Source organism: Peromyscus eremicus, chromosome 20, assembly GCF_949786415.1.
Source record: "Peromyscus eremicus chromosome 20, PerEre_H2_v1, whole genome shotgun sequence".
Classification (NCBI taxonomy): Eukaryota; Metazoa; Chordata; class Mammalia; order Rodentia; family Cricetidae; genus Peromyscus; species Peromyscus eremicus.
The window spans coordinates 22094654-22112856 of record NC_081436.1 but is presented as its reverse complement, the minus strand read 5'-3'; the positions used below and the strand labels follow the sequence as shown (position 1 = coordinate 22112856).

Below are 18203 nucleotides of genomic sequence, written 5' to 3'. Positions count from 1 at the left end.
CTTCCACCCTCATGGTCAGAGGACAAACGGTTAAGTGGCAAGCAGGGGGATGACAGCAAGGTCCAAAGCCAGGCTGGTCGGGAGAGAACTAGAGAGGGCAGTCACAGAGCCAGCGAGAGTGGGTGGGCCAGGGAGGCCGAGAACCCTGCTGCAGGACCCCAGCCTCTATGCTCAGGCTGCCAGACTTGGGGTCCACTGCTGACATCAAGAAGCTGTCATCTGGGGGCTGGAGAGATGGCTCAGAGGTTAAGAGCACTGGCTGCTTTTCTAGAGGTCCTGAGTTCAATTCCCAGCACCCACATGGTGGCTCACAACCATCTATAGTAAGACCTGGTGCCCTCTTCTGGAGTGCAGGGACACATGCAGGCAGAACACTGTATACATAATAAATAAATAAATAAATAAATAAATAAATAAATAAATAAATAAATAAATAAATAAATAAATAAATAAATAAATCTTAAGGAGGAAGAGGAGGAGGAGGAGGAGGAGGAGGAAGAGGAGGAAGAGCAGCAGCAGCAGCAGCAGCAGCAGCAGCTGTCATGACCCCACATACACCCATCCCTCAGGCACAGCAGGAACTGCCCATCTTGCTCAGGACAGAGACCTGACTCTGGGCAGCTTTGGTAGATGTGAGGAAGAATCTGGAAATAGGTAAGCTCACCTGAGTGGGTGATGTGGAGGTGGCACTGGGCAGTGGTTCGCTGACTCGGGACTCCAGGGGTGATGGCACTGAACCCTGGGACTCATGGCTGGCCGGCTGCTCCGGGGATAAGGCATCACTGCTGTCCTCGTCAAAGGAGGAGCTGTCTGCTACCTTTGGGTAATTGACCTGGCCCACTGAAATGAAAAGTCCCCGTGAGAGCCCTGCAGCCAGAGTACAGGTAGGTGGCAAGAAGTGCTGTCGAGACTGGGTAACGACCAGCCAGCCCTGGGTCCGAGAGGCACAGTGACGAGAACCCAGTGACCGCCCTGCCTTAGTTCAGAAGCACCGTCAGCATTCCAAAACAGGCTTGCCAGAAGCTGCCTGGGTTGCTAACAGGCGACAGAAAGCCCTAACTTTTGGCCTCGTGTATTAACTCCACACTGTTACGTTTTTCTCCAGTGCTTACAGTCCACACACTGAAGGGCGTGTACCTTCACTGAGACCACAGGGACAAGTGAGCACAGTTCCTCCTTAGGGCTCTACAAAGGCCACAACAGGTCCCTGGAAAGGGACACCCATCTCACTGCACACCAGGTCGGTATAAGTGTGACCCCTTCAAAGGCCTGTGAACCAAGACCTAGCGTCTGGGCAGCAAAGGTGCTATGTCAGTCTGCTGCCACAGCACCCTGACGGGCCAGAGCCGCATCCTGAACCAGCTGGCTGACACAGGGCAGAGGCAGGGACAAGGGCCCCAGTGTGGGAATGGCAGTGAAGGAGAGGCGGGAACAGGCTAGGGGGATATGTGAGGAGACATGTCACAACCACGGCCTCCACAGCCAGGGGAAGAGGTGGGACCCAGATGGAAAAGAGGAACAAGCCCATAGCCTCTTCCTCTCCAGCCGTGACCTGAGGCTTTCTACACCCAAGGGACCAAGGAGGAACATCTAAGTTTCTCCCTCACCAGTGGACTGTGCTGATGGGCTAGGAACGTCATGGGGAGGCTTGCCCTTCTGTCCCCTCACCTGTCCCTGAACTTCATGCCAATCCTACAAACATTTTTCTGGTGGGGCCAATGTGACAATGGTGATCCAGGCCGAGAAGCTACAGCTCACTCTGAGCTGGGCCCATCCTGAAGAAAGCCACTGGCCATCCCGAGAGGATGGAGACCATGTACAGACCGGCACCTCAAATCCTCTGTCCTCTCCTACACCCAGTCATGTCCCAGAAGCAAAGCTGGGTGGGCCCTGCCCCCTGGGAGCTGATGACGGAGGACTCTGGAGCAGAACAGATGCTCTTCTGAGAGGACACACTGAGGAGACACTCAGGTCTGAGGAGAGGGAATGACCGGAAACTTAAGTGATCATCGAGTGGCCCAAAGAGACAGTGGACATGTGTGTGCCCATGGGCATGAGTGTGTGGGTGTGAACACCAGGCTCTCAACAGCCCCACCACTCCTGTCTGAGACAAACCCGGGCCTGGGTTCCACTTCCTCCCGAGTGCCTCCCCTGAACGCCTCCTCACATCTGGTGCATCCCTGTTCCATGCCTAGAGTTCGCCTTTGACTCAGGCCCTCTCCAGCTTCCTCACCAATGATGGCTTCCTTCAGGCTGCACTCCACAGGCAAGATGTTCTTCTCCACCAACTCCATGGGGCCAGGCCTCTGTGCGATCTTCTCATTGAGGTCGTCAGCCAGCCTGGCTCTCTTCAGCTTCAGCTGCTTGGCCTGGAGAGAAGGCTCAGCCGAGGTCTCTACCATGGGAGAGAAGGGGGGTCAGAAAGATGGAAGAAGAGGTCCTGGTGCTGCCCTGGGACCTCCAGAGCACCAGGGGCTAACACAGGCAAGGTGAAAAGCATGCCCAGGCAGAGAAGGCTGACCTTCTGTGACCTGACCAGGGTCACAGGACAACTATAGCCAAGCCAGGCCAGCCCCGAGGAGTGTGGAGGGGTGTCTGAGGTGGAGCTGCAGAGCCAGAGGAACACCAACTAAAGGACAGCTCCTGCTTGCTTAGACCTGGGCCACGGAGGCAAACTGTCCTTTGTTCTGGCTCTCAGTGGCTTCAGTTGTAAAATGTGGGGTTCTGACTTGAGAAGGTTTTCTCCAGGCTCCCAATGACACAAAGTTAGCAAACCAAGAGTGGGCCTACATGTGCCACTTTCTGGAACCCAAACCTTTCCTTTGCTAAAACCACACAGGTGCTTAGGTAAGTGCCAGTGAGTGAATGAGTGAGCAAGCAAATGAATCCACAAACCAAGTGCACTTTTCACAAGAGAGATAAGCTCGGTCCCGGCAGACAGAAACCATTTTATACCAGTGGATGGTGGAGCCAGGAGAAGGGTCAGGTCAACCTGGGCGAATGAGTCCATGCTCCTCACACACTCCCAAAAGCCAGTGGCAGCCACATAGCTGTGTCTGACTGTGAAGCCAGCAGCCGGCCCCTGCCAGCAGAAGACGGACAAGAGCAGAAAGCGGGAGGCACAAGAGCAGAGTGGAAACGGGGTCAGGCCAGCACCTCCAACCTTACACACCTTCCAGAATGTGCATTCTGACCAGCTCTGATCTCTCCGGCCGGGAACGGATCTTCCGCTTCAGATAATCCTCGGTCTGTGGAAAAACAATCCAGTCTCAAGGCCGGACACAAACTTGTGATGTGTATGGACAGGACCACAAAACATGCTTTCGCTCTAGTGGCTGCTGGTGTTCACCTCAGCAGCTTGGTGACTGCAGGGGCCTGAGGCAAGGGAGGTGAGGTGTGAGAGCAAATCCCGGCCTCCAGCTGCATCTGTGCGTCCTCAGGCCACTACTGTATGTGTTTAAAACTGCTTTGTCTTGTTTTCCAAGACAGGGTTTCTCTGTGTATCTCTAGCTGTCCTGGAACTCACTCTGTAGAGCAGGCTGGCCTTGAACTCACAGAGATCCGCCTGCCTCTGATTCCCGAGTGCTGGGATTAAAGGCATGAGCCACCATCACTGGCCAAAACTTATTACTTACACTACACAAGTAATTAAAGTTAGAAAACAAAACAGTAACCAGTTCAACAGGACAGTTAATGTTTTTCTGGTGTCATTCTTTCATGGAGTTTGATTCCACAAAGCTGTAATCATTCTGGATGTAATTTTATGTCCTGTTTCAAAAACCTTGCATTGCGTGATCTCAAGAGCATTTTCAATTCAGTCTGAATGACTGCCAAATGCAATACTAATTTTGATACATGGTGTCAGAGCTCTAGTTCCTTAAAGTCCAATGTCCTCATTTCTGCACAATTAGACTCTGGAGAACTACACCATTCCCTCAAGAGCCACTCTGAGCCCCTGCTGCTCGAGGCTAATTCTAAGTGCATGTGACTGCAGAGTCCATACTCTTCACTCTTGAAAAAAGAGCATTTTTCAAATTATAACTCAAGAGCAGCCTAAGAAAGGAGAGTACAGGATGGGCCAGGGGAGGTTAGAGTTAGAAGTTATTGGGGTATATCACTTAGAGTAGAGATCAGCCTGGTTCTGTTGCTACTGGCTGCTGCCCCAGGACCCTGTGGCAGTCCTGGAGCCCGAGCCTAGAGATGGAGAAGGGAGCCGTGGGCTCTGGGTGCATCAGCCCATCTGCATCGAGCAGAGGCAGATGCTGCAGCTCTCACAGACAGTGGCTCTAGGGGTAGCCCAGTGGAATATAGCACTCAAAAGACTGGAGGAACTTCCAGCTTAGAGAACTCAGGCAGGTGCTGGGAGCTCCCACCAGAGAAGCCACACCGATTCAAATACATCTCCTGTCTCCTGGGTACTGGGTCACAGCCTTTGTAACAAACAGGAAATCTACGAAGGATGCCCACTGTCTAGGGCCTGACTACCTAGAAGTTACTAAGGACGGACAACCAGAAAACCAGTCTGCTCCTGGTGCAGAAAGTAAAGAAAGGGCTTTGTTGCTGATGTCACTGAAGGCATTCCTGGGGCTGGAGAGCACAAGCAGCTGACGGGGAAGGAACCAGCCACACAGCGAGCCATGTCTGAGAGCTCCTCTGGAACCTGAGGCTGCCGCAGCAACCAGAATGGGTCTCCCCGAGATGCTGTCCTCACGGGAGTTACAGACATAGGGAGCAGTCATGTGACCAGAATCCTGTAAGGAATCCTCTGGAACACAGTGCTGCCTCTCAGTCAGGTGCAAAGTAGCTTTTCAAAGCTCTGAGTTGGTGTAACTGAGTAAAGCAAGTTATGCTGTGACCAATCCAGCATTTTCATATTTTAATTTTTCATATTTTAATTAAGACAGCTTAGTGTGTGCTTAAATATTAAGCCTGTTATTGTAATTTGGAAGTTATTTGTGAACAGATGTGCAACATGTGCACCTGCTATATGAATATATTTACCATGTGTTAGTAATAAATTATTTGGCTGTAAAATGGCTCAGTAGGTAAAGCTGGTTGCCACTGAGCCTGAAGACTTCAGTTGGATCCCCAGGACCTACATAGTGAAAAGAGAGAACCAACTCTTGCAAGTTGTCCTCTGACCTCCACACATGTGCCAACAGACAGACCACACACACACAAACACACACACACACACACACACACACACACACACACACACACACACACGAAACACAGTAAGTCTGGACTCCACAGACCTAGGTTTGAGTTCCAGCTTTATCCCCTTCTAGCTGGACAGATTAGTTAACTTCGGCTGCATCTAAAACAAGGGTGTCATCACCTGACTCATGAGGGCTCCTGTGCGGACAAACATGAAATACACACAGCCTCACTCACAGTGACACTCTGTCGGACAGTGGTGTCCAACCAGGTCCCACTGTTCCCTGCGCCAATCTGCCTGGCTGTACCGTGGACCCTCCCTCCTGGCTGGGCCTTCTCTGGCTCCCATCAAAGGGAAGTGAGTGCAGTTTGATACTGTTTCTCTTTCTGGGCAGCCAGGACTTCATTCTTCCTACTTGCTACCTTTAATCATGACTTTCTAAAGGGAAAAACCAGTCTCAGGAGTAAGTATAGTAGTCTCTAGGAATGGTGTGAGGTCCAGCAAGCCAAGGCCAGCAGCCCTCCAGTGGGAGCAGGAGAGGAAACATGAGCTGGTCACTTCCCCATCTCCACCCACATCGGGCCAGGACGTTCCACAGAGGCCGGAGGGAACCGAAAGGGATGGATAAGGATGCAGTTGAAGCGCTCCCCCAGGGGGTGTGGCTTCCAGTACACCCACGGCTGCTGTAGGAGGGTATACGTGGATGTTGCCTGCTTTGGGGCAGATAGAGATGGAAGTTCACTGGAGTGCCCACAGGCTGCGGGTGGTGTCCCCAAGTGGAAAGTCTGCACATGGGTAACCTGGCCGGGTCATCTCCATGAGGTTCACTGGGATCAATGGAGGGAAGCTGAATGGTCTTCCAGGCCAGGTTTGGGGAGGGAGCTCTTCACAAGGGCTGTAAGGCCTAAAAAAGGGTCTTCCAGGGAAGGTGGCCGGGGAAGGAGGAACCAGGAAAGGCCTGAGATCTCTATTGTTTAGAGCTCTGAGGTGAGGGCTGACCCCAAAGCTGTGCTAGACTGGAAGGGAATGCAGCTGCTGGGTGACTCTGGCAGTACTCTGGAGGTCTTCGGGGAAGGGACCTTACCCTGGCCCGCTCCAGGCTCCTTCTCTGCTCGTGAAATGCAGCTGGACTTTTCAAAGCTGTTGAGAAAAGAACCATAAAAGAATTATTTTAGAGGCTGAGGCTGGTTCAGTGCTAGAATGCAAGGCCCTGGGCTCAGTGCTCAGCGCCAACACCACTGCTAGTGACCCATCATGTAAAACTCCACAACTGCGGAGAAATGGCGTCTTAAGAGGAAATGCCTCCCTGACACCCCCTAGGGAGCATGTGTCTTTACGGCTAGGTACTTTAAGACCCTGGTGGCAGCACAGCCGTCTCCTGAGCTTCATTTCAGTCCTACACTGCTCCGGGTCTCATCAGTTAAGCCGCCAAGACCGCCTGGTTCAGGCAGAGACGGGACGGCTCCACCTCGCTTCTTCAGTCTCATTAGGAACCATAGTGATCGGCTGGGATAGTTAACCCCAAAGGCCCGTCCGTGTCTTCTCAGTGCGGCCTCCTTCTTCAGCTGGTAGGTACCAAGAGCACTCACTACGAAATGAACTCAGCTTCATCTCTGAGAACTGAAGAACTCCCAGTCATTTGGCTGGCCCTGCTGACGGACCACTGCTGAGAGAGGCTGAGTCCTCTTCTGGCTCCCAGGACAATCACTGGGACCTCAGCTTCTGTCTCCAGGGGCAAGTCCAGCCGCAGCCCCTCTGCAAATGCACCACTCCCAGTCTCTTGCAAGGTGACACATGACAATGTCAGACACGGGGGAGACGGGGAGCATGGGGCTCACTTCATTAGGGAACAACGGCAGCAGGTGAGGATATGCAGACTGTGGCCAGTTTCACTTCTGCTGCCCGAGGCTCCAAGCAGCCGGGAGACTGTGTGCAAAGATAACCTTCCAGGCTGCTGGCTGTGGTGGAGGGCAAGGGTAGGAGCCGCTAAAAGTAGCAAGAGCCCAGATAGGACCTATCCTGCCTGGCCTCTGTGCTTCCGTCCCTCAGTGCCTGGGGCTGGGCCTAAGAGCATGCTCAGAGGAGCTTCAGAGTCCCAGCAGCATTTTGTTTAAATTAAAGACAATTAAAAAAATAGTAATAATAGTCAGGAGGTGGTGGTGCACGCCTTTAATCCCAGCACTTGGGAGGCAGAGACAGGTGGATCTTTGTGAGTTCGAGGCCAGCCTGGTCCACAGAGGGAGTTCCAGGACAGCCAGGACTGTTACACAGAGAAACCCTGTCTGGGGGGGAAAAAGTAATAACAACAGGAAAGAAAACTTCATTTTAAAAGCCCAGAGAACCCTTCCATTTTCTGACAGCAGGGGGAACTCTAGACTTAACAGACAAGTTTAACATCAACCAGCACAGGGTTTCTCCTCAACCCACTCGGCAGGAGAATCATTCCGGGAACCACCCAGGCTGCCCAGAGAGAAGGAACCTGGCCCCAGCTCCTGGCTCCACTGTGCAAGGCTGTACCACAGCAAAACTGGCTTCCAGGGCCTGGGAGCAGAAGCCTGGCCTGAGAGGGATGGGCTAGAGCTCCCCACCCCCACCACAGCTTTAGCTGTGGGATGGCTTAGAACACAGCACAAGTAAATACCAGGAAGTGGACGCTGGCCACCACCGGCACCCTAACGGTTGCTGTGCCGGCTCACTGTCAGTCTGCTGTGACAACGCACCCCACAGCAGCATGTGAGGGGTGCTCTGTCTCCTTCTTCCACGTCTCACAGAATTTCCCATTCTTCAAGTACAAGGCACACAGTATTATTCAGTAAGCTAATGAGTGGATAAGAAGAAGGTTCTAAGTGGTCAGAGATGGGACATAAGAGGGTTCTGCAGCACAGCTTGAAAGCTCCAGTGAACAGCCAGGACCTAGAGCTCAGATACAGGTTAAAAACTCAGAAAAGTGCCTGCATCAGGGGATCATGTCGCAGTACAAAGTCCTAGCAACTACTTCTGGCATGACGGAGAGTGTGACTGATTTTTGGAGACTGAGACTCTGCTCACCTCCTAGAACACTAAGACTCACATCAGTGGAGCTGGAGAGATGGCTTTGTAGTTAAGACTGTTTGCTTATGCAGAGGACCTGGGCTCAATTTTCAGAACCCCCTTCGGGCGGCTCACAATAGCCTATAACTCCAGTTCCAGGGGATCCAATATTTCCCCTTTTAGTTTCCGAGGGCATCTGCATCTAGTATACTTCACACACACACACACAAGTAAATAAAATAAACTATTTTAAAAGGGTTAGGCTGGGCATGGTGGTGCAGACCTTTAATCCCAGCACTCAGGAGGTAGAGGCAGGAGGACCTCTCTCTGAGTTCCAGGACAGCCGGGGTTATGGAGAGAGACCCTGTCTTAGAACATACAAGCAAAGAGATGAACCCAACACATTGCTACATGGCCGGAAGCATGTACCCCACTCCCGTTGAGCACCACTGACGTCAATGACGTCACTCTGGCTGAGTCACTTGATTCTCAGACCAGCTGGTTCTGGGCTGCAGCCACAGACGATGATCTAAACCCCTGGCTACCTGCATATTCTACACTGGCCACCCCAGGGGTAATGCACAAACCTGGCTTCTAGAAACATGCCTCACAAGCACAGACACAGCTCAATACAAGGGGTGGTGCATCCTCTTCATACACCAAGAACAGGTGCTGACCAGTGCAGGATGGTGAGAGATGAAATGGCCACAGCGGACACAGCTTCTGAACCCACTGAGCTAAGGGTACTCTCTCACACGAACGAGAACGAAACTAATATTCACTGAGTGCTTATTTACATGATAGGGATAGGCTGAGTTTTTTGTTTGTTTGTTTGTTTGTTTTTCAGATGTGGTCTCATTATGTAGCCCATGCTAGACTCAAACTCGGGATGATCCAACCTTTCAAGTTCTGGGATCACAGGCATATGTGACCATGCCCAGCTGCTAATTCAGATATTTTACCATGCTAGCTAATTTAGTATTTTACCCAAGGAGGTCTGCAGAGAAGGTTCAGTGAGTAAAGCATTTGTCACGAACATACAAGGACCTGAGTTCAAATCCTCAGTGCCCCTATAGAGGCAGGCACAGGAACACATTTCAGTAACCCCGGAGCTCACAAGCCGGGGAGATTGACGCCCAGTAAGTAGTCAGCAGTAAGGCAATCTTGTCTCCGGGTAAGGGCGAGGCCGATACTTGAGGCTGTCCTCCCACGTGCGCTCACACAGACACAGGAGCACATACAACACCTGTGGTAGGTAATGTTCCATTTATTAAGTCCAGAAAAATCAGAAAAAACTAGAATATGGCAGCCATGGTTAAAATTTAATTCTGTTCAAGAGAATTCTTTCGCTTCTCCGAGTTCGTTTCTCAACTTTAAAAAACAGAGAAGAGGAGAACCTGTCAGATGGTGCACGGGGGGTGGGGGTGGGGGGTGGAGGTGTGGCATGTCAAGGTTGCACCGGTTAGATGGACTGGTTAGATGAAGACCTGACTACGGGCCATGTGGGAAGGCAGGCTTGACCACCGCAGCAAGCAGGAGGTCCCAGGGCACAGAAGAAGGGCTTATGGACCCAATCTGAGAGATTCCAGGGCTTTCAGACCTGGAAAACCATAGTTTGAAGACCAAGGCTTCCTCTCCATGGAGCAGCCTTGGGTCTTACACAGACAGATTGGGGTGCAGAAGCGGGGAGAATTCTTGTGCTGGACAAGGCAGGGCAGGAGACTGAGAAATGACCAAGAGAACAAGATAGCAATGACAAAGCCCTGAAGACTCCTTAGGTAACCACTGGAGCCTAGTCTCAGAACTACTGTTCTCCGGTCACACCGTGAAGCCACACTGGCTGAGATGTAGTTACCCACCAGTAACCAGAGGGTGGATCCCATCCGGGTCCTCTTTGGCCTCCCCTTCTTCCTTCACCTAACCCTGACCAGCACGTTGGTTCCGGTCATCCTTGGCAACCGACCTAAGGCTGTGTTTCTCTCTCTCCATTCTCAACTCTACTCCCCGACAACAGGTTTGGCCACTTCAACAGTTCCTTCTGCCAGAGCTGTTAAGAACGCACATTTCGGGGCTGGAGAGATGGCTCAGAGGTTAAGAGCACTGCTTGCTCTTCCAAAGGTCTTGAGTTCAATTCCCAGCAACCACATGGTGGCTCACAACCATCTGTAATGAGATCTGGTGCCCTCTTCTGGCCTGCAGGGATATGTGCATCAGAACACTGTATACATAATAAATAAATAAATCTTTAAAAAAAAAAAAAAAAGAACGCACATTTCGGGGGGCAGAGGGCAGTTCTCGATCCTTTCTCCACCCTGGGGCTCTGGTGACGCTCTGAGCAAAGGCAAGTACAGCTCAGACTGAGCAGGGAGAAGGAGAAGCCTCAGACCCAAGGACGCACTGGCCAAGAGCTGTGGCATTCCTCATCGCAGGTTCAGCCGCAGACTGGCTCCACCCCAGCTGGCTGTAAGCAGCTCATACCCTGGACCTTCCTGCCAGCACCTTCTCCTTCCTCCCTGACAAGCTTGCTGCCTTAGATGAACACATTTGTGAATAAGAGAACGAAGCTATGATTTCCATTTTCTCAAGAATACACTGTCTACCCATTTAAAGGGGGACTCCGAGTTGTGTGCAAGGTGCCTGCAAGGCTGTGTTCATGAGCTGAAGCACGGAGGGCATCAACCATTACCGTCCGGAACCAGTTCCAGATCTGCTTAAGCATCCAGGCAAGGAAACCTCCTAGGACCCACCAGGCAGTTCTGGAAATGCTTCTCATCATGGACAGCTCTTAGCCATCAAGCCCAATTCCTCATTCCCCATGGACTGCCCCCCTCCCTCGTGTCTGTCTGTGTGCGTGTGGGCCTGGGGCTCTACAGAAAGAAAATGGCAGTTCAGCCCAGGCTGCACATCAAGCTCACTCCAACTCTGTACTCAGGAGATGCACGCTGTAACTGTCACACATTAGCAGATCTTCCACACTCAGCCTTTCTTTATAGCTGTGGTGGTTAGGTTTTTAAGTTTTATTCTTTTAAAAATATTTTTATTTTATGTTTATGGGTATAACCTTGTATATGTCTGTACACAATGTGCATGCAGTGCCCTTGGAGGCCACAGGAGGGCATAGTATCTATCCCTGGGACTGGAATTAACAGATGGTTGTGAGCTGCCATGTGGGTGCTGGAAGTTGAACCCAGGTCCTCTGGAAGAAGAACCAGTGCTCTTGACCACTAGGGTATTTCTCCACCCCCTTTAATTTTTTTACTTCCTTCCTTCCTCCCCCCCCTCCCTTTCTTTGAGACAGGGTTTCTTTGTATAGGGCTGACCTGGAACTCACTCTGTAGCCCAGGCTGGCCTCAAACTCAGAGATCCACCTGCCTCTGCCTCCTGAGTGCTGGGATTAAAAGCAAGTGCCACTACTCAACTTCAATTTTTATTCTTAAAAGTACATTTTTAAACTTAGTGTGTGGGTCAGTTTTTTCCTTCTACCAGGTGAGTCCCAGGGACTGAGCAGGTCATCAGACTTGGTGTCAAGTGCCTTCACCCATGGAGACATCTCCAAAGCCCCGGTGGTTAGTACTGTTAACTTGAAACAATAAGAGTCACTCGGAAGAGAATCTTTTTTTTTTTTTTTTCCTTGGTTTTTCGAGACAGGGTTTCTCTGTGTAGCTTTGCGCCTTTCCTGGAACTCACTTGGTAGCCCAGGCTGGCCTCGAACTCACAGAGATCCACCTGGCTCTGCCTCCCGAGTGCTGGGATTAAAGGCGTGCACCACCACCGCCCGGCTCGGAAGAGAATCTTAATGAGAGGCTGTCTAAAACAAATTGGCCTGTGGGCAAGTCTGTGGGGAGCGGGGTATCTTAGTCATGTTAACTGAAGTGGGAAGATCTGCCTTAGGCATGCATCCTTAGGCATCTGAACTGTGCCAGAGAGAGAAAATGAGCTGAGCACAGGCATGCGGGCATGAATTCATTCCTCTCTGCTTCATGACTGTGGATTCAGCGGGATTAGCTACTCGGGGCTTCGATCACAAACAACGGTGACTGTAGTTTGGAACTGTGAGCAAAGCCATCTTTTCTCCTAAGAGCTCTTGTCCTGGCGTTTGTGCACCTCATCGTTTTCTCTAAATTGGCAATACAACGGAAGGATTTAAACATCAGCCTTAACCTTAGGCAAACAAAAAGAGGCACATCTCCTAGCTATTCCTTCTCCCTTTCTTGAAGAGGCCAACATGGAGGAAAAGGGGTCACTGGATAACCAAACTGCACCCAGAGGAAACTGACGCCCTCGTCACATCCCTTGCCCCCAGCACAAGATTGTGTTGTCCAGCTCTGGGGACTTATCTTTTTCAGAACTCCCACCACACAAGGCCAGTGAGAGGCAGACAAGGCAGGCCTCTCCTCTCTCTGGAGATGGGATGGGCATAGAGGCTTGCAAGAACACACGCAGAGCCAGGCGGATCTCTGTGAGTTCGAGGCCAGCCTGGTCTACAGAGTGAGATCCAGGACAGGCACCAAAACTACACGGAGAAACCCTGTCTCAAAAAACCAAAAACCAAAAACCAAAACCCCAAACACATGCAGCAGCAGCCATGTATCTCAGGAAGACACCTTTGCCATCAACTCTTTTTTTTTTTTGCAGGGGGTGGGGTGGGGAGGTTTCGGAGACAGGGTTTCTCTGTGTAGACCAGGCTGTCCTGGAACTCACAGAGATCCGACTGCCTCTGCCTCCCGAGTGCTGGGATTAAAGGTGTGCGCCACCGCCACCCGGCTTCCATCAACAGAGTAGCAATATCCTCCGTGAAGTAAATGCCAGAAGTAAACGGGGTTCAAGACAAGGGCATTCCAGTGGAATTCAAGAGCCTCTAGAATCCTGGGCTCCAAGAAGTCTTACCTTTACGGGCTTGGCAATTTTGGAACCACAAAAATTTGAAAATCATTATTTCACTAGTCCAAAGGACAAAAAGAATGGAGAAAATGAGGTTTAAAAGATGCTCATTCTCCAGCACACCCTGAGTGATGAACAACACAACACGTGGAAGGACTTCATGAACTTTCTCAACAGCCTGGTTTGAATTTTCAGCTCTGGGATATGAGGGCCATCTGCCTATGGCATCTGCCAGCCCACTGATTGCCAAGGTTGACATTTCAACTCTGCTGACTTCATGGCTGAGGAGTTCTCATTTCTGGAGCTATATTCCTGGGAGTCAAAGATTTAGCAGCAGAGCCTAGCACACGTGAGGTCCTGGCCCTGAAGAACTGACAAATAAATGGGGCTTTGTGCTGTTTTCCTCTAGCCTCTGACTAGACTGGGGCATGGTCATCACACCTAGGTGGTCCACCCAGACAGATGCAGGAAATGGAAAGGCCCCTCACACACTGCAGGAAGGCACAGGCTGGCTACACCGCCGACGTGTAAGGGCTGCCTGCCGTGAGCATCAAGGAGATGATCCTGGGATTCTATACCCAGGCAGAGGAGGTTCATTCCAGGGCACAGGAACCCACGGGTACAGCTGAGGACCTAGAAATCATTCCATGACTTGCAGGCGCTTGCTTGGACAACTGTCCAGTCAGAGAATATGCAATATTCTTCAAGAAGCATCCGTAGCACAGAAGAAACTAAGCACCACTGATTTAACCCAAGGTATCGTGACAGAAGCAGAAAGCTGCCTCCAGCCTACAGCCTCCCATGGCAGGCATGGACAGACAGCACCCTGGAAGGCCAATAGTGACAGCCACCCTCACTTCTAACTCCTCAAACGTGACCTCCTGACCAATCACAGGACCTCAAATGGATGCTGTTTCAGTTTCAAGTGAACCTCCTTCTCTGTCCTCTCTCACATGGATCAGGCTGGCCCTGACCTTGCTTATGTAGCAGAAGCCATCAATCCTGAGCTCCTGCCATCCTGCCCTCTCCTGAGAGCTGGGATGACAGGTATGTGCTGCCTCCCTGGTTTATGTGCTGCTGGGTCTGGACCCAGGGTTTCATGCATGGCAGGCAAGAGCCTCACCCCAGCCCCTCCAAGTACTTTCAGACTTGAAGATCCCCGTTTGGGTAAGTACCACTATAAACTGTTTCCTTCGGGAATCACTAACATGTCTAGAGCCAGAAAAGCTGGGCTGTACCTGCCTCTGTTTCTAAGTGGCAGTGAGCCCAAGGGCAAGTCATGTGACTTCTACACTTACTACCACACCCAGTGACTTTAGCAGTGAACAAAGTGAAAGTGTTCTGCCGCCTGCTAAGCTGGGTTAAGTCTCCTCCCTTCTCACCCTGAGAAGAAATGGCACGCGCATGAAGCAACACCTCCACTCTCTGACCGTGTTCAACCAACACATTACTCCTACCAAAATGTCTGCAACGAAGACCACTAATGAAAGAGTCATGTCAACGGTTCTAGGGCCTGACTCTGACAATAAGAACCGGAGATAGCTTGAGTGGAGAAGGGACCACACCTCTAGGGCAGTCACGAGCATTCAACACATATCCTGTTTCGGTATGCAGGCTTGACAGCACCCTTGTCTGGGTGCCTGGCTTTCACCCCCACCCAGACCAACACCAAAGCCAACTACCAAGACAAAGGTGCAGGGGTCGGCTCAGTCAGTAAAGTGCTTCTGAGGACATAAATTCAATCTCTGGAACATACGTTTAAAAAAAGCTGGATACAGTGGTGCATCCAGGGCTGGGAGATGGGAGGCCCCGGGGCCTGGGGAACAGTACCTCTGCCCTCCGCATACAAATGCACTCACCCATACACACACAGAAAGGATGAACGCAGGAAGCAGGCTCTGAGGTACAAGCTGCTCTAGAAGCTCCCTCCTGACCCACCAGTGGTGGGAAAGGCCAAAGCTAGGAGAGGGGTGCACAGACCAGCACAAACAAATGTCAAAGAGACGGGACACTAAGGGTTGAAACACCAGGGCCAACCAAACACTTTGAATCTGACTGCTGTGGCTTCTATGAGTGTTTCCCAGAGGTCCATGTGTTAAAGACCTGGTCCTTAGCCCACGCTACTACCAGGAGTGATAAACCCCTTAGGAAGGTGTGGCTTTGAAAAAGACAAGGAGAGAGGGACCCCAGCTCATCCTTTCTTTCCTTCACTTCCCGCTGTGTGAACTGAACAGCTTTCTTCACTGTGCATGCTCACCACGGCACACTGTCTCTCCACAGGCCTGTCAATCATGTACTATAATCTCAAAACCATGACACCAGCCATTCTTGCAGAAGACACAGATTAGGTTCCTACCACTGACAGGCGGCTTACATGTAACCACTGTACCCCCAGTTCTGGGAGATCTGATGCCCTGTCTGACCTCCATGTGCACCAGGCACACATGTGGTACACAGACATACATGGAGGCAAACACACATACACATTAAAACAAACTGAGCAAAACTCCCCTTTTATAAATTGATTATTTCATGTACTTTGTTAGAGTAACAGAAGTGGCTGTGAGTCACCCACGTGAGAGCTGAAACTGAACTCCGGTCCTCTGCAAGAACAGAAAGTACTCTTAACCACTGAGCCATCCCTCGGGGCCCTTTTCAAATTTCTTTTTCCTTGTATGTTTTAAATATGTTGTGTATTGTGGGGTGCACACATCCTGACACATGTGTAAAGGTCAGAGGGCAACTATCTGGGTTCTCTGTTTCTACCATGTGGGTCCTGGAGATCCAACACAGGTGTTCAGGATTGGCAGCAGGTGCCTTTACCACCTGAGCCATCCTGCCCTCCTTCTAGCTTCTTTTTAAAACAACCTCTCATTAGACCTCGATCTTGACGGCTGGGCTAGACTGGCCAGTCTCCACCTCCCCAGGCTAGGTCTGCAGGCACATGTCAGCACAGCCAACTTTGAAGAGTGCTAGATCCTCATGGTTGCCACTGGTGTTGACATGTGACTTTCACATCATTCTGCAGCCAAAGGCTTCAGACTGGTCTATGATTCCAGTACTCTTCCTTCCTCAGTAAAGTCCAAAACCGTTGAGAAGAAAAAAGAAAGACTTAGTCAGGCATGGTGTCAAGCAATTGGGAAGCTGGGAGAGGATGGTCTGGAAGTTGGAAAGGAGCCTCAACACACCGACTCAGACACACGCACCCAAAATGACCACTTTTTTATAAAGATTCCTTGGTCTTCTGTTTAGATAACTGCAAATCATCTTTGTCCTTCAGAGAATAATACCCTATTCCTGAAGAATCTAAATCATCACCATCATCAGACGTACCAGGCTCCACTAGACACCTCAGGATTTCTGTCTTTCATCCACGTGTGGTGCTGAGGATGAACCTCGACCTCAGGATGCTGGGCTGTAGAACAAGCACAGTAACCACCGGAGAGCCTCACGGTCTCCTCTGCTGCCTTTATTGTCTTTCGGGTTTTTGTCCTTTGTTCCAAGACAGGGTCTCAGATGCATTCGGACTAGCCTGGAACACATTCTGTAGACCAGGTGTACATTACTATACCCTCCTCACTTATTACACCTTGCAAAATGTTGTCCTTTATATTTATACCTCAGATATTAAGAACAAATCATGAAGGGCAACACTACCCTCCTGTTCTTTTAAAAAGATAATAAAGCTGTATAGAACCTCCATCAAGAAGATTACTTGGAAGCCCATCAAGACAGGCACACCTTTGATCCCAGCAGTAGGGAGGCAGAGGCAAGCAGATCTCTACAAGTCTGAGGCCAACTTGGTCGACACAGTGATATGTAGGCCCAAGTTACAAGTTCGTATCACCACTTCACAAAACAAAACATTAGCTGAAGGACAGTGAGATGGCCTGTCAGGAAATGGCACTTTCTGCTAAGCCAGATGACCAGAGCCTGATCCTTGGGATGCACATAGTAGGAGAGAACCAACTCCCTCAAGTCCTCTAACCTTCCCCCTCAACCACAAACAAACCCACCCCACCCCCCATATACACTCACACAATAAATAATTTTTGTTTTGTTTCTGAGACAGGTATCTCTACATAGCTCTGGCTGTACTGTAACTCCATCTGTAGATCAGGCTGGCCTCGAACTCAGAGATCCACCTGCCTCTGCCTCCCGAGTGCTGGAATTAAAGATGTGCGCTGCTATGCCTGGCCAAAAAAATGAATGTTAATAGTAATTTTAGAAAGACTTTCAACAAAGCTTGCCCTTGGTTTTTTAGTTTCGATTCAGGCACAACACACAGTGAACTCCAAACTCCTATTTCAGGACTTCTGAGCAACTGGCCAAGGAGGAGGCTCTATGCTAGCCACTGTCTACTGAGGGGCACACACCCCGGAACAGCAGGAAGAGAGACAAGGACTCCAACAGTCCATCAAGAGTGCAACAGGAAACTCCCAGGAGCCATGGGCCCAGTTGGTCTTCCTGAGAGAAAAGAAAGCATTCCAGGGACCGCATGCCCACATGCCCAACCCAATTTCCTCTGGGCTTCAAATCTAGGGATCAGTCTAGCTCATTCCTGAAATACACATTTTACCCGTGTTTATAAAAACAAAACAAGACAAAAAACACAAAAATTAGAGCTACGATTACAGTTAAACAGTCACATTCCTGTGGAAACAGGGTCTCTCTTTAACTAAGAAGAAGAAGATGAAGAAGAGGAGTTGGAGGAGGAGGGAGGGAAGGAAAAGGAAGGGATGGGGGATAACAAAAGGACAGGAAAGCATCTTTTCTGTCTCAAAGGGCAGATGGGCTGTGCTGAGGCTCAGGGAGCAAGTGTCCGGAGGCAGGCAAGCCTGGGCAGCCAGAACTCAGCATGGGCAAAGGTGTGTTGGGGGTGGGGTGTTTCCTAAGCTCCTTCTGGAAAGAGTAGCTCTTGGCCAAACCACTGGTTAACAGGGTAAAAATTCAGAGACTAACATACTGGCCTTCTAGCAACTTCCAGATGGACTTGAGCAAATGGAGACAATGGAAGCCTAGAGAGACGAGGGTCTACCCTTCCCTGGCCCCACACAAAGGCACTAATCTATGAAGTATCTACTGAGACAGAACATCACACCCCTGACAATACCATCCTTTGCTAAAAACA

At 50.6% G+C, this 18203-nt stretch overlaps 1 protein-coding gene across 1 annotated transcript in view; it reads right to left on the bottom strand.

The window, feature by feature from the left end:
• The window catches only part of Mrtfa (myocardin related transcription factor A), a 181735-nt gene that overhangs the window by 8515 nt on the left and 155017 nt on the right, over positions 1-18203 (bottom strand). The window contains exons 5-8 of the mRNA XM_059248003.1: positions 6246-6301; positions 3173-3248; positions 2234-2395; positions 665-840 (exon numbers count right to left, since the gene is read on the bottom strand). Of these exons, the coding sequence (XP_059103986.1) occupies positions 665-840; positions 2234-2395; positions 3173-3248; positions 6246-6301 (470 nt within the window). The remainder of the gene's footprint in view (positions 1-664; positions 841-2233; positions 2396-3172; positions 3249-6245; positions 6302-18203) is intronic.